Source organism: Entelurus aequoreus, linkage group LG20 (assembly GCF_033978785.1).
Source record: "Entelurus aequoreus isolate RoL-2023_Sb linkage group LG20, RoL_Eaeq_v1.1, whole genome shotgun sequence".
NCBI classification, from domain to species: Eukaryota; Metazoa; Chordata; class Actinopteri; order Syngnathiformes; family Syngnathidae; genus Entelurus; species Entelurus aequoreus.
In genome coordinates this window covers 13,588,894-13,604,671 of record NC_084750.1, presented here as the reverse complement: position 1 = coordinate 13,604,671, position 15,778 = coordinate 13,588,894, and the positions used below count along the sequence as shown (strand labels likewise).

General features: G+C 38.5%; 2 protein-coding genes across 2 annotated transcripts in view; one reads left to right on the top strand and one right to left on the bottom strand.

Moving 5' to 3' along the window:
* The window catches only part of calcr (calcitonin receptor), a 134,335-nt gene that overhangs the window by 18,516 nt on the left and 100,041 nt on the right, over nucleotides 1-15,778 (bottom strand). Inside the window, exon 19 of the mRNA XM_062030389.1 lies at nucleotides 24-177. Within this exon, the coding sequence (XP_061886373.1) occupies nucleotides 24-177 (154 nt within the window). The remainder of the gene's footprint in view (nucleotides 1-23; nucleotides 178-15,778) is intronic.
* On the top strand, nucleotides 8,134-10,141 carry LOC133635934 (piggyBac transposable element-derived protein 4-like). Its single transcript, XM_062029405.1, has one exon. The coding sequence runs from the start codon at nucleotides 8,324-8,326 to the stop codon at nucleotides 10,013-10,015; it is 1,692 nt and encodes a 563-aa protein (XP_061885389.1). The 5' UTR covers nucleotides 8,134-8,323; the 3' UTR covers nucleotides 10,016-10,141.

Genomic DNA, 15,778 nt, shown 5'->3' with positions numbered 1-15,778 from the left:
TGAGAAAGATAAGGGTGACTCACCCCAGCCCAGGAGGTAGTACCAGTGCAGATGCTGCTCCTCTGCAAACACGGCCACCACGATGAGCGTGTGCAGGTAGATTCCTTCACACAGCATCCAGAAGTAATTGCATCCCAGCATGTACATGTGGAAGAAGTGCAACACCTTGCACCCTACCTGCAGAGAGGGCCCACACATAAAACACACAACGTCTTCAAAGGGAGCTCAAATCCATTTTTTTGAGGATATGTTTTATTTTGTTTTCATTAGCAGTGTGACGGATGGACATCTAATCCAGGGGTGTCCAAACAACTTGGTTTTTTGTCCTAATTCTCGTTGACATGTATGACTTAAGTGTTATTATGACAATGACAATAAAGGAATTGATTGATTGATTTTAATTAAGAAGAACGTTTAGACGGTGGAACGGTTGAAATGGGTTGAAAAATGTGGGAGGAGTAGTCGCCAGAAAAAAGGGTGGAAATAGGGCTTTGGAAAATCCTGGGATTTTTTTTGAACGTGGAAAAAGAGTAGCTTGAATTTCCAGGATGATGGAATATGTTGAAGGTGGAATGGTTTGAATAGGTTGAAATATGTGGAAATGGGGGAAGTTTGAAAAATGGCCAAACAGGTTGAATATTTTGAAGTTGGAACAGTTTGAATCTGATGAAAAATGTGGGAGTTGTGGAACTTTGAAGAATGTCCCATTGATTTAAAATGGGAATTTTGGGAAACGCTGGAATTTTTTGGAAAATGGTAAATAACTTGACTGACCTGAATGAGTTGAAATGGTTGGAGTTGACATTTTTTTTTAACCATTTGAGAAATGTTGAAGTAGTAACATGTTAAATTGAGAAATGGTATTACGGAATTCCTGGAATTTTGTGAAAATCTACAATTTTCCCAGTTCAAAAAAAAATTTTGGTTTTTGTCTTGATTAAGAGGAATGTTTTGACAGTGGAACGGTTGAAGTGGGTTGAAAAATGTGGAAGGAGGGCCAGGAATTCTGGAAAATCCTGGAATTTTTTGGAACGTGGAAAAAGAGTAGTTTGAATTTCCAGGATGATGGAATATGTTGAAGGTGGAATGGTTTGAATAGGTTGAAATATGTGGAAATGGTGGAAGTTTGAAAAATGGCCAAACAGGTTGAATATTTTGAAGTTGGAACAGTTTGAATCAGATGAAAAATGTGGGAGTTGTGGAACTTTGAAGAATGTCCCATTGATTTAAAATGGGAATTTTGGGAAACGCTGGAATTTTTTGGAAAATGGTAAATAACTTGACTGATCTGAATGAGTTGAAATGGTTGGAGTTGACATTTTTTTTAATCATTTGAGAAATGTTGAAGTAGTAACATGTTGAATTGAGAAATGGTATTACGGAATTCCTGGAATTTTGTGAAAATCTACAATTTTCCCAGTTCAAAAAACAATTTTGTTTTTTGTCCTGATTAAGAGGAATGTTTTGACGGTGGAACGGTTGAAGTGGGTTGAAAAATGTGGGAGGAGGGCCAGGAATTCTGGAAAATCCTGGAATTTTTTGGAACGTGGAAAAACAGTAGTTTGAAGTTCCAGGATGATGGAATATGTTGAAGGTGGAATGGTTTGAATAGGTTGAAATATGTGGAAATGGTGGAAGTTTGAAAAATGGCCAAACAGGTTGAATATTTTGAAGTTGGAACAGTTTGAATCAGATGAAAAATGTTGGAGTTGTGGAACTTTGAAGAATGTCCCATTGATTTAAAATGGGAATTTTGGGAAACGCTGGAATTTTTTGGAAAATGGTAAATAACTTGACTGATCTGAATGAGTTGAAATGGTTGGAGTTGACATTTTTTTTAACCATTTGAGAAATGTTGAAGTAGTAACATGTTGAATTGGGAAATGGTATTACGGAATTCCTGGAATTTTGTGAAAATCTACAATTTTCCCAGTTCAAAAAACAATTTTGGTTTTTGTCCTGATTAAGAGGAATGTTTTGACGGTGGAACGGTTGAAGTGGGTTGAAAAATGTGGGAGGAGGGCCAGGAATTCTGGAAAATCCTGGAATTTTTTGGAACGTGGAAAAAGAGTAGTTTGAATTTCCAGGATGATGGAATATGTTGAAGGTGGAATGGTTTGAATAGGTTGAAATATGTGGAAATGGTGGAAGTTTGAAAAATGGCCAAACAGGTTGAATATTTTGAAGTTGGAACAGTTTGAATCAGATGAAAAATGTGGGAGTTGTGGAACTTTGAAGAATGTCCCATTGATTTAAAATGGGAATTTCCCAAAAAATGGGGAATTTCGGGAAACGCTGGAATTTTTTGGAAAATGGTAAATAACTTGACTGATCTGAATGAGTTGAAATGGTTGGAGTTGACATTTTTTTTAATCATTTGAGAAATGTTGAAGTAGTAACATGTTGAATTGAGAAATGGTATTACGGAATTCCTGGAATTTTGTGAAAATCTACAATTTTCCCAGTTCAAAAAACAATTTTGTTTTTTGTCCTGATTAAGAGGAATGTTTTGACGGTGGAACGGTTGAAGTGGGTTGAAAAATGTGGAAGGAGGGCCAGGAATTCTGGAAAATCCTGGAATTTTTTGGAACGTGGAAAAAGAGTAGTTTGAATTTCCAGGATGATGGAATATGTTGAAGGTGGAATGGTTTGAATAGGTTGAAATATGTGGAAATGGTGGAAGTTTGAAAAATGGCCAAACAGGTTGAATATTTTGAAGTTGGAACAGTTTGAATCAGATGAAAAATGTGGGGGTTGTGGAACTTTGAAGAATGTCCCATTGATTTAAAATGGGAATTTTGGGAAACGCTGGAATTTTTTGGAAAATGGTAAATAACTTGACTGACCTGAATGAGTTGAAATGGTTGGAGTTGACATTTTTTTTAACCATTTGAGAAATGTTGAAGTAGTAACATGTTGAATTGAGAAATGGTATTACGGAATTCCTGGAATTTTGTGAAAATCTACAATTTTCCCAGTTCAAAAAACAATTTTGTTTTTTGTCCTGATTAAGAGGAATGTTTTGACGGTGGAACGGTTGAAGTGGGTTGAAAAATGTGGGAGGAGGGCCAGGAATTCTGGAAAATCCTGGAATTTTTTGGAACGTGGAAAAAGAGTAGTTTGAATTTCCAGGATGATGGAATATGTTGAAGGTGGAATGGTTTGAATAGGTTGAAATATGTGGAAATGGTGGAAGTTTGAAAAATGGCCAAACAGGTTGAATATTTTGAAGTTGGAACAGTTTGAATCAGATGAAAAATGTGGGAGTTGTGGAACTTTGAAGAATGTCCCATTGATTTAAAATGGGAATTTCCCAAAAAATGGGGAATTTTGGGAAACGCTGGAATTTTTTGGAAAATGGTAAATAACTTGACTGATCTGAATGAGTTGAAATGGTTGGAGTTGACATTTTTTTTAATCATTTGAGAAATGTTGAAGTAGTAACATGCTGAATTGAGAAATGGTATTACGGAATTCCTGGAATTTTGTGAAAATCTACAATTTTCCCAGTTCAAAAAACAATTTTGGTTTTTGTCCTGATTAAGAAGAATGTTTTGACGGTGGAACGGTTGAAATGGGTTGAAAAATGTGGGAGGAGTAGTCGCCAGAAAAAAGGGTGGAAATAGGGCTTTGGAAAACCAGGAATTCGGGAAAATCCTGGAATCTTTTTTGAACGTGGAAAAAGAGTAGTTTGAATTTCCAGGATGATGGAATATGTTGAAGGTGGAATGGTTTGAATAGGTTGAAATGGTGGACGTTTGAAAAATGGCCAAACGGGTTGAATATTTCGAAGTTGGAACAGTTTGAATCAGATGAAAAATGTGGGAGTTGTGGAACTTTGAAGAATGTCCCATTGATTTAAAATGGGAATTTTGGGAAACGCTGGAATTTTTTGGAAAATGGTAAATAACTTGACTGATCTGAATGAGTTGAAATGGTTGGAGTTGACATTTTTTTTAATCATTTGAGAAATGTTGAAGTAGTAACATGTTGAATTGAGAAATGGTATTACGGAATTCCTGGAATTTTGTGAAAATCTACAATTTTCCCAGTTCAAAAAACAATTTTGGTTTTTGTCCTGATTAAGAGGAATGTTTTGGCGGTGGAACGGTTGAAGTGGGTTGAAAAATGTGGAAGGAGGGCCAGGAATTCTGGAAAATCCTGGAATTTTTTGGAACTTGGAAAAAGAGTAGCTTGAATTTCCAGGATGATGGAATATGTTGAAGGTGGAATGGTTTGAGCAGGTTGAAATACCGTATTTCCTTGAATTGGCGCAGGGAATATAGTATTCGCACGTCTAGAATTACTGCCGGGTCAAACTGGTTTCTCAAAATAATTAACGCATGCTTGGCCTTATCGCAGGTTCATTATTAACGCCGGATCAAATTCGTTTCGCAAAATATTAATTTTATTATCGCATGTCTATAATTTTCGCCGGGTCAAACTCGTTTCGCAAAATATTTAGCATATGGCTAGAACTTCCGCCGGGTCAAACTTGTTACGTCACGAGTGACGATTTACCTGTCCTCATTTTCAAAATGGAGGAAGCTGCTTTCAGTAGTTTGCAATCGCACAAAGGAAAAAAGATAAAGAGCTATTCAGTAGGATTTAAGGTCCAAGCTATTGAATACCGGTACGGTATGCTAAAAAGAACAGTAAGCAGCTATGTTTTATTAATATACCGTAGCTGCGTGTGTCAAATACGGTATGAGTCATTAAATGACTCCCGCCTCCTGGTGGTAGAGGGCGCTAGTGATCCTCCTTGCGACTTCCGGTAATGCAGAAGAAGTGACAACACGCAGCAACAGATCGTCTCTTTTTTTTCCTCTCGCCTGAACTTTTAACATGGAGGATTACATACCGGTATCTAAAATAAAACAGTTTTCTAAACTGGACTTTCAATGGAAGCAGGAGGTAATAATTAAAGGAATATCTCCATCGAGACAGAGAGACTTTTAAAACGGAAGAAAGAAAATAAGGAAGACTTCTATAAACAAGTTATTGATGCTTTTGGTCAGAAGGAGCTGCAAATGGACTCCATTTATAAGTACAGGTAAGACCATAACGCTTTTTTTAAAAAATGTGCTTTTCATGATGGTATGCTTACATCACACTCAAAGCGCACGCCTAAATTTACCGCATTCCTTTTGGTAAACGCCGGAGTGAGAAAAGGTTTTAAAATAATTAGCGCATGCATGGCTATCCCGCAGGCTTCCGGTAAACGCCGGAGTGACAGGAGGTTTTAAATTAATTAGCGCCCCTGCGGCTATTCAAGGAAACACGGTATGAGGAAATGGTGGAAGTAAGAAAAATGGCCAATTCATTTTGAATGGGGAAAAATGTCCCGGAAAACCTGCAATTCTGGGAAATCTGGGAATTTTTGGATTTTGTCAATGGAAAGCCTGCGATTCCCGAACAGGCTGAACAGTTTGAAGTTGGAACGGTTTGAATTGGGTGGAAAATGTGGAAGGTAGAGCGCGCCAAATTCTGGAGAAGAAGAAGAAGTTGAATAATAGAGGAATTTTGGTGTAGAAAAGCATGTGTGTGAATGTTTGGAGCATTCACACAACGAGGTAAATCAGTATTTCTCCATGTTCCTCCCACTTAAACATTTGATGTTTCTGGAGCAGAGATCCCAGACAGAACGCAGCCATTCATTTGTGAACTTGCTTGGAATTGCAAATGAGCAAGATTTGTCATGCAGCCACAGACAATGTTTGTTTGGCAAGGCAAGCTGCTGCAGATCCCGTCCGTCTCTTTTCCTCCTGGCTGCTTGGAAGTGCTGCAAGTTTTCACACTTCCAAGACAAATCACCATTTCTATAATCCCATGCACAAAAAAATGCCTTTTTTTTTTCTGTACCCCAAAAGTCTAGTCTGATTCAAAGCTCCACTTTTTGATGTTTGCAGATTCAGTTCATAGGGTGAATGGCAAAGAAGGAACTGGAGCACACCTCGCTGCTAGTATGTTTTCTAACACATTGTGACTAAATAGTAGAGATGTAAGTTAGGCCTGGATGATATACTGGCCTACAAATTACTGCCGATTAAACCACTTTTTTTTGACGCCAAATTAACCACTGATGTAATAATACATAATAATGCAAGTACCATATTTTCTGGACCATAGGGCGCACCGGATTAAAAGGCACACTGCCGATGAGTGGGTCTATTTTCATACAAAAGGCGCAACGGATTATAGGGCGTGTTAAATTAGCCATATCATTTATTTTTTTGTAAATGTAAAATACTTCCTTGTGGTCTACATCAGAGATTTTCAACCACTGTGCAGATATTGTCTGGTGTGCCGTGGGAAATTATGCAACTTCACCTAATTGGTCCAAAAAAATATTTTTTGCAAATTAATAATTATAATAATGTGCCGTTGTCTAGTGCCTGTGCTGTGTAGAGCTTGGCAGGGTGACCATGTAATACTCCATATCAGTAGGGGGCAGCAGGTAGTTCATTGCTTTGTGGAAGTCGGAACGCGTCGAGGATGGTTTGTCGTGATCCCAATACGCAGAGCACAGCGGGAGACAGCGTGCAGGTAAAAAGGTATGTAACGCTTCAACCAAAAATGAACAAAAGGCAAGTCCCGCTAGGAAAAGGCACTGAAGCTTATGCTAGGTTCACACCAACGGCGCTTTAAAGCGGCATGCAAAGCGGCGTTAAAGCGTAACAAAGCCTGATTAAAGCGTGAGGGTCGTAATGGATGGTGGGAAAGCTTGTAGTGAAGCGGGACATGCGGCAAGTTCGCCAAAAATGTTTAAAAGGTTTAAAAAAATTCTGCGCTCTGTCAAGAATGGAATAAAACGCAGAGAGCGTATGAAAGCCTGACAAAGCTCAGCAAAACTTGACTCAAAGCATAGGAATGTTTAACAGATCTTGGTTCAAAGCGCGGACCCCAGTCTACAACTACAAATAGGAAGTGACTGTGATATTGACTAGTGACATTGAAACTTTTGTAAAACCAACACAGGATTACAAATCCATTCTTTTTTGCATCATTGCCTTTTTTATACGATGATCTTTGTTTCTGTACTTCTGCTGTTTGATGTTGCAGTTTGACATTACTGTCTATCATTTTTCTGTATGAAAATGTTAATAATAAAGAGAATATGTTACGTTTTATAAAAGAAATGCCTTTAATTATTTTCAACTAGCATAAGAAATGAAAGATAGATATTTATTAACCCTCCTATTGTCCTTGGGGTCAATGTGACCCCAAGGCATTTTGAGAGTCTCTAAAAAGATGGTTGTCATTAGTTTTTCTTCCTAATATTTCATGACTTTTCCTAATCCATCAGGGAGACACAGAAAAATATAAAATCAACTGCATGATTGTTTCTCATTTCTCTGTACACATTTTGACCACGCCATCGTTCCTCAGGGGTCATATAGACCCCAGGATTGGAAAGCACTATAAGTCTTTGTGTGTTAGAGTGAGACACATGATCCAATTGACTTTTTTGTGCTCCCAAGTGATCTGAACACAGAGAATTCAATTGTGAGTTGATCTGACCATCATACACTGAATTATTGTTGGTTTAATATCGTTTGGCAGCCATTTTGACAGTTTTCCATAGATATTTCGGCACATTGCACCCCCCCCCCCACCAAATACCCCCCAGTGGGAAATTACTTATGTGTGCTCCTAAGTCCCCTGAACACAAAGAAACAAATAGTGAGTCAATCCAACCATCATAGACCGAGTTATTGCAGTTTGAATACTGTTAGGCTTGGTCTTGAATGTGACCAAAAGTGATTTTCGTAATTTCTGAACGTACAAATACATATAAACTCAGTTTTCCATATAAGTGTCACACAAGAAATGAAATGGAACAATCACTGTGAGTTTATCTGACTATTACATGCTGAACTAGTGTGGTTTGAGTAGCGTTTGGTGGCCATTTTAGCGTTTTTCTACCTCGAACATCCCAGTAGGAAACCATTTATTTGTGCTCCTAAGTCCCCTGAACACAGAAAAAAGCAGTGAGTAGATCTTTATTAGTAATTGATGCAGAAACCACTGAGATAAATGGTCTTGAAAATAAATTTATAATTTATACTCTGTCGGAATGGCGGGATGTCGGAACAGTTCAAACATTCCGTTCCCGCGCCGTGTGAGGAGGGGAGGGGGGAGGAGCAAACATATAAAAGCACTCGCATAGCAGCCTTCTAAACCATTTCTCTGCTGCTGTCTCTGCTGCTGTTTGTGATATACTCTCTCTCTCTCTCTCTTGTTTCGAGTTTGCCTTCTAAACCATTTCTCTGCTGCTGTTTGTGATATACTCTCTCTCTCTCTCTCTTTTGTTTTGAGTTTGATGATGCCAAACCACAAGACGTTCTCTGTCCAGGAGGTTTTGGATCAGGTTTTTAGTGAAGAGGTAGACATAGAGGAAAATGTGTCTGAAATCGAAGACAATGTTGTGGAAGACCCTGATTATGGGGCATCGTCCTCTGATGAGGATGAGACCCTTGATGCTGAAGTTCCTGTCAACACTGGAACACCAGCAGACATTTTCCTGTCCAAAAATGGAAAGTTGTCGTGGTCCCCTGCCCCACGTCAACGGCAGGGTAGACTTAGCGCTGGTAATGTCATCAAAATGGTTCCAGGCCCAACCCGATATGCGATTAGCCGTGTCCAAGACATAAAATCTGCATTTGAGCTCCTCATGACACCATCAATTGAGAACCATGTACTCTTGATGACCAATTTAGAGGGGAGTCGTGTGTTTGGGGACAGTTGGAAGCCGATCGATGCAATTGACTTGCAGGCATACATCGGGTTGCTCATTTTGGGGGGCGTGTACAAGTCCAAAGGCGAGGCAGCAGAAAGCCTGTGGAATAAAGAGACTGGAAGGGTCATCTTCCCAGCCACCATGTCTCTGAAGAAATTCCATATTATGTCTCGTGTCCTACGGTTCGATGACAGAGAGAAAAGACAGGGCCGGAGAGAACATGACAAGCTGGCAGCTATCCGGGATGTATGGGACAAGTGGGTTCAGCAACTGCCATTGCTTTACAACCCAGGCCCCCATGTGACTGTGGATGAATGTCTGGTGGCGTTTCGTGGCCGCTGTCCATTTAGACAGTACATCCCGAGTAAACCAGCCAAATACGGCATTAAAATATGGGCAGCATGTGATGCCCAGTCGAGCTATGCCTGGAATATGCAGGTCTACACCGGCAAAGCCCCTGGGGAAGCACCTGAAAAAAATCAGGGCATGAGGGTTGTCCTGGACATGGCTGAGGGACTGGAGGGGCACAATATAACGTGCGACAACTTCTTCACCTCCTATGCCCTTGGTGAAGAACTCGCAAAGCGGAAAGTCACCATGCTGGGGACAGTCCGCAAGAACAAGCCAGAGCTTCCCTCTGAGCTTGTTGCAATCAAGAACAGACAGGCTACATCCTCAGTGTTTGCCTTCACTGAGAACGCCACAGCTGTTTCGTATTGCCCCAAGAAAGGGAAGAACGTTGTGCTCATGAGTACGATGCACAAGGATGCCCAGCTCAGCACCAGGGAGGACAAGAAGCCACAAATGGTGTTGGACTACAATGCCACAAAGGGTGGTGTTGACAACCTGGATAAAGTCACAGGCACGTACAGCTGCCGACGCATGACTGCACGATGGCCCCTTGTTGTATTCTTCAACATCATCGATGTGAGTGCCTACAACGCTTTTGTGCTTTGGAGGGAGATCAGTGAAGGCTGGAACAGCGAAAAGCTGTACCGGAGGAGGCTGTTCCTGGAACAGCTGGGGTACGCGCTGGTGCAACCCCAAATTGCACGAAGAGTTGTCCTACCAAGAGCCTCAGCGGCTGCTGTGGTGATAGTGGAGGATGTTCAGAGGGAGGCACACACCTCCAATCCTCCAGTGGCCAGAGGGCAAAAACGAGGCAGGTGCCAGATCTGTTCCACTAGGAACGATAACAAGACAACTAATACATGTGGGGGATGTGGCAAATACATCTGCAAGGAGCACATCCGTTGTGGATCATGTGCCCAGTAGTGCTTTACCCTTTCTTGGAGAGTGGGGGATGAATATTGCCATTTTTCATTTGTTTTACATTTCTTGAGAGAGGTAGACTCTAGGCTACTTTTTGCAGTCTGTGAAAAAATAGGAGTGGCAGACTTTTATAGTATTTTAGTTTTTTTGAAATAAGACAATATTTTTGGTAAATAGCCTACTGTCTTGTTATTTTTTTCTTCAAATATGGACACTCCAAATGGCCGGCCAATGGTCAGATATTTGTTGTTGTTGAAAAAAAACAAAACAAAAAAAAAAAAAATACAAAATATAAAGAGTAATAAAAAAACTTCCCCCATTGAGGATTGCCACCTTATCCTGGTCAGAGGGTTTGTGCTTGACCCTTTCTTGGAGAGTGAGACGAATATTGTTATTTTCAAATGGACACTCCAAATGGCCAACGGTCAGATATTTGTTGTTGTTGAAAAAAAAAAAAAAGTTATAAAAAACTTCCCCCTGGAGGATTGCCACCTTATCGTGGTCAGGGGGTTTGCGTGCTTCCATGACCCTAAGAGCTATAGCTGGTCTTAGGGTAGAAGCCTGACTAAGTGCAATCTAAATGGCAAAAAACAACAACAACAACAACACCATACAATTAATACAATTCGGTCACATTCAATGATGGCCGCCTAACAGTATTCAAACTGCGATAACTCGGTCTAAGATGGTTGGATTGACTCACAATTTGTTTCTTTGTGTTCAGGGGACCTAGGAGCACAAATAAGTGGTTTACCACTGGGAGGTTATCTGGGGGGGGGGGGGCGTAGTGTGCCAAAAAATCAATAAAAAACGGTCAAATTTGACACCAAACGGTATTCAAACAACAATAATTCAGTGTATGATGGTCAGATCGACTCAGAGTTGACTTCTCTGTGTTCAGAAGACTTGGGAGCACAAAAAAGTCAATTGGATCATGTGTCTTACTCCCACACACAACAACTTATAGAGCTTTACATCTCTGGGGTCTATGTGACCCCTGAGGAACGATGGTGTAGGCAAAAATCGAGGTCAATAGGAGGGTTAAGATGACAAAAATAAAAGAAATGAAGATATAAAACATAACGGAAAAAAAAGAGAAATTGAAAAAATGAATGAATATAAAAAATGGGTGGATAAAACAAATGCCTTTTTTTTTCAAATAGCATGAAAGATAGATATTTATTAAGATGACAAAAATAAAATAAATGAAGATATAAAACATAATATAACGAAAAAAAAGAGAAATTGAAAAAATAAATGAATATAAAAAATGGGTGGATAAAACAAATGCCTTTTTTTTTATTTTCAACTAGCATGAAAGATAGATATTTATTAAGATGACAAAAATAAAAGAAATGAAGATTTAAAACATAATATAACGGAAAAAAAAGAGATTGAAAAAATAAATGAATATAAAAAATGGGTGGATAAAAAAATGCCTTTTTTTATTTTCAACTAGCATGAAAGATAGATATTTATTAAGATGACAAAAATAAAAGAAATTAAGATATAAAACATAATATAACGGAAAAAAAAGAGAAATTGAAAAAATAAATGAATATAAAAAATGGGTGTATAAAACAAATGCCTTTTTTTATTTTCAACTAGCATGAAAGATAGATATTTATTAAGATGACAAAAATAAAAGAAATGAAGATATAAAACATAATATAACGGAAAAAAAAGAGAAATTGAACAAATAAATGAATATAAAAAATGGGTGGATAAAACAAATGCCTTTTTTTATTTTCAACTAGCATGAAAGATAGATATTTATTAAGATGACAAAAATAAAAGAAATTAAGATATAAAACATAACGGAAAAAAAAGAGAAATTGAAAAAAATAAATGAATATAAAAAATGGGTGGAAAAACAGTATACTGAGTTTTTCACATTTTTTTCTTATTTTTGTTGTAACAATGCACAACAGAGCTTGATAATCGTGTCAGAGCCTGATTTAAAGCGTCAGGATCGCATCAAAGCGTAATAAAGTTCCATAAAGCGTAATAAAACTTATCAAAACGTGATTTAAAGCGTATCAATTGTAGCTGAGATAGGCTCCAGCACCCCCCGCGACCCCATAAGGGATAAGCGGTAGAAAATGGATGGATGGATGGAAAGAGGGATCAAAGCGTGAGGAACGGTAAGAAAGCGGCAACTAATTCGTATCAGAGCGTATCAGAGTGTATCAAAGCATAACATTACTTCAGAGATCGGGATATTCTTGGAAAAATTGACAAAAATGACGGCGCTTTGCTCGCCGCTTGAAAGCGCGGCAAGCGCCGTTGGTGTGAACCAGGCATTAGGGATGGGTATGTAAAACAAAAGTAAAACTTAACTGGCTACAAAGTCAACAAAAACGGAATGCTGGACGACAGCAAAAACTTACAGCATGTAGAGCAAAAACGGCGTCACAAAGCACATCTGTACATGACGTGACAATCAACAGTGTCCCCACAAAGAAGGATAGCGTACGCACAACTTAAATAGTCTTGATTGCGAATACAAAGCAGGTGCGGGCAGTAGAACTAAAAGGAAGGCGTGAAACTGCTACAGGAGAACACCAACAAAACAGGAAGGGTCACCAAATTAACAGCGCAAGACAGGAACTAAAGCACTACACACAGGAAACAACAACAAACTCAAAATAAGGCACGACAACCTGGTGGAGTTTCATTTTTTAACCTTTTCTGCTGGTGGTGTGCCTCTGTATTTTTTTTATGCAAAAAATGTGCCTTGGCTCAAAGTTTGAAAAACACTGGTCTACATAACATGTAATGGAGGTTCTTTGCTCAAAATGTTGCATAGATGATGTTTTACACATCATCTTCGTCACTTTCTGACAGTCTTATTTACGTGTCTCACCTTCGACAGCGTCTTCTCCCCGTCATCTTTGTTGTAGCGGTGTAGCGTGCAAGGACGGGAGTGGAAGAAGTGTCAAAAGATGGAGCTAACTGTTTTAATAACATTCACACTTTACTTCAATCAATAACGGAGCAGCATCTCCTCATCCGTGGCTCACTAGTGCAACAACAACGCCCGAAATGTGTCCCGTGAAAAACACGTCCGATCGGAACTCTCTAATAACTAAAGTTCCTTGGGTGAATAATGTAACCTCACTACACCGGTATGTTTTAGTGCTTTCATGGCGAGTTTACTGACAGTTATAAGTAAGAACTTTACACTACTTTATATTAGAAATGGCAACAGCGGAGGATGAATGTCACATAACAAGAAAATAGAGAAAAAGAAGAAGCTTGTCGGACTACAAAGGCGGACCCACGCAAATTTTCAGGACTCATGCAGATCCCAAATACAGATCAGCAGGGACCAGAAGGTAAGAAAAGTTTATTTTGCATAATATTGCGAAACAAAACGGCAGATAATGTCTTACCTTATACACACACCATAATAATACTCCCATGTTGAAGCACAGTACAATCTAAGGCTGCAGCTAACGATTATTTTTCTATCGATTAATCTATAGATTATTTTTTTCGATTAATCGGTTAATCTATAGATTATTTTTTCGATTCATCTATAGATTATTTTTCCTTTTACCGATTATTTTTTTTATTCAAAATGAAGATGAAAAAATAAATGTAGGCCAGTTTTTTCAAAAGGCATTGCTTTTATTTACAAAAAAAAAAAAGTATGGCCACTCAGTCAACATTGACAACAACATGACAAAATATTCTGTAACAATGTAAACATTTAAAACTTTTAACATTTAACAAAATTAAAAGTAGCTTATTTGCTTTTTAATGTGCAAATATAAAAGTAAACATCCAGTGCAAATCGTAATATTCTGCAATAGTATAAGCATTTCAAAAGTAAAAGTATTGCTTATTTTGCTTTAAAATGTGCAAAAATAAAGATAAACATCCAATACAAAAAAGTGCCAATCTAAATATTCTGGAGCACTGTAAACATTAAGTATTGCTTTTAAAATGTGCAAAATAAACATCCAGTCCAACACAGTACACAATAACCAATTCTACTCATTCCAGTGAGTGACTAACAGTTGTAATGAAGAAAGGTTAGCATGTCTACATGCTCTGGTTCTTTTCTTGTTTACAATATTCCCAGCAGCTGAAAATAAGCGCTCAGAAGGGGTCGATGTGGCTGGAACTGAGAGCTAATTACCGGTAGCCTTCACCTCAAGCCAGGACTGCGAGTGAGCTGAGCTCCAGTTTATATTCCTAGAAGGTCAACGGGCTCATAGTAGGGATGTGCGTATCGATCCTGTGGTATCGATATATTGATACTCACACGCTACTCATTTGGCATCACTTTTCTGAAAAAAGTATCGATATAAACCAAAAAACGGCGTGTGGGGGGTGCAAGCATCACTTTCAGATGTTTTTGATGACTTACTTAACTTTCCTATGTGCTGGGGACAGCCCTGTACCTGGCAGAGTATAGAGCTGGCCCAGTCACGTCACAGGAGACAGCGAATGAGCGTGGTCAACGTGCAACACACACACACAGCAGCCGACAGCGATGCAGCCAGGCATATCCAGTGTTGTCCAATTGTTGACTTAAAACAGGCATTGTTTTTTTGTTTTTTTAGTAATGTTTACTGAATATTTTTGTTTAAATGATTATCCTAAATTCAAATAATTTCCACACAGGGGAATTTACTGTTAGTTGAAAATTGCTTGAGTATTTAAAACAAGATAAGAAAGGGATAACATTTGGAGATTCTTCATCTTTGCATTAGTTTTATTTTTTTCCAAGAAAATCTTGAAATATATGATTGAATGTGATTTTGGTTTTAATCTGTAACATCATTTCTTACATTTCGAAAACATTAACCTATTTCATATTTCATTAATTGCTAATTATATCACAAACTTTAAAAAATAACTGCAGCTTCTTGCGATTCGGATTTGACAGTTAATTGGAAAGCCCTAATATCTAATTATTATTATATATAATTATTATTATATATAATATTTAATTTATTTTTCATATTTGTTATTTATTTTAATTTTACTTTTATTATATATTGACCATAATAAATGTGGTATAAATGGTCTGTATTTGTCTTGTGATTTGTCTTAAATAATAACAATAGTAATAATATTTTTGACTGACAAAAATTGCCAATAAGAAATTAATGGTATCGATATCGATGAAAAGGCAAGATAAAGTATCGGTATCGTATCGAATCCTAAAAGTGTGGTATCGCCCATCCCTAGCTCATAGTGATGTTACTAGTAGTTGACTGGGAGGTGTTTATTATCATTTGGGGAGAGTCCGCTGCCTGATGCTCACCTGCTAAACACCTATCTGCTCCACGCTGAAGCGCTGACTACATGCGCTATGAATACACACTGCTGATTGGCTGGTAACGTTTTGAATACGCACTGCTGATTGGCTGATAACGCTTTGTATAACGCTTTGTGTGTACCAATCAGATGGTTGTGTGGGTGGGACAATGCTGCGTGCTGAGACAGAGGCAGCCGCAGAAGGAGCGAAGCAGCTTGTTAACACTTTAGCAGCTAAAGTTAGCTTTAGCTTAGAAACTCGTTCGGTACACCCCCGTACCGAACCAAAAGCCCCGTACCGAAACGGTTCAATACAAAACACGTACCGTTACACCCCTAGCAGATACAAATGACACATTCATGTTTTTGTGTAATGATGACAACGTATACTCGCGCGGACGATTGACTAGTTGATGGTTTTCTTTTCTAATGCTCGTTCATAGCCGTTGTGCTGCCTATGCTATGATAGGCCATTTACGCTCGACACAGTGT

Excerpts from the sequence above, each read along its gene's own strand:
- LOC133635934 (XM_062029405.1), top strand. The coding sequence starts at position 8,324 with ATGATGCCAAACCACAAGACGTTCTCTGTCCAGGAGGTTTTGGATCAG.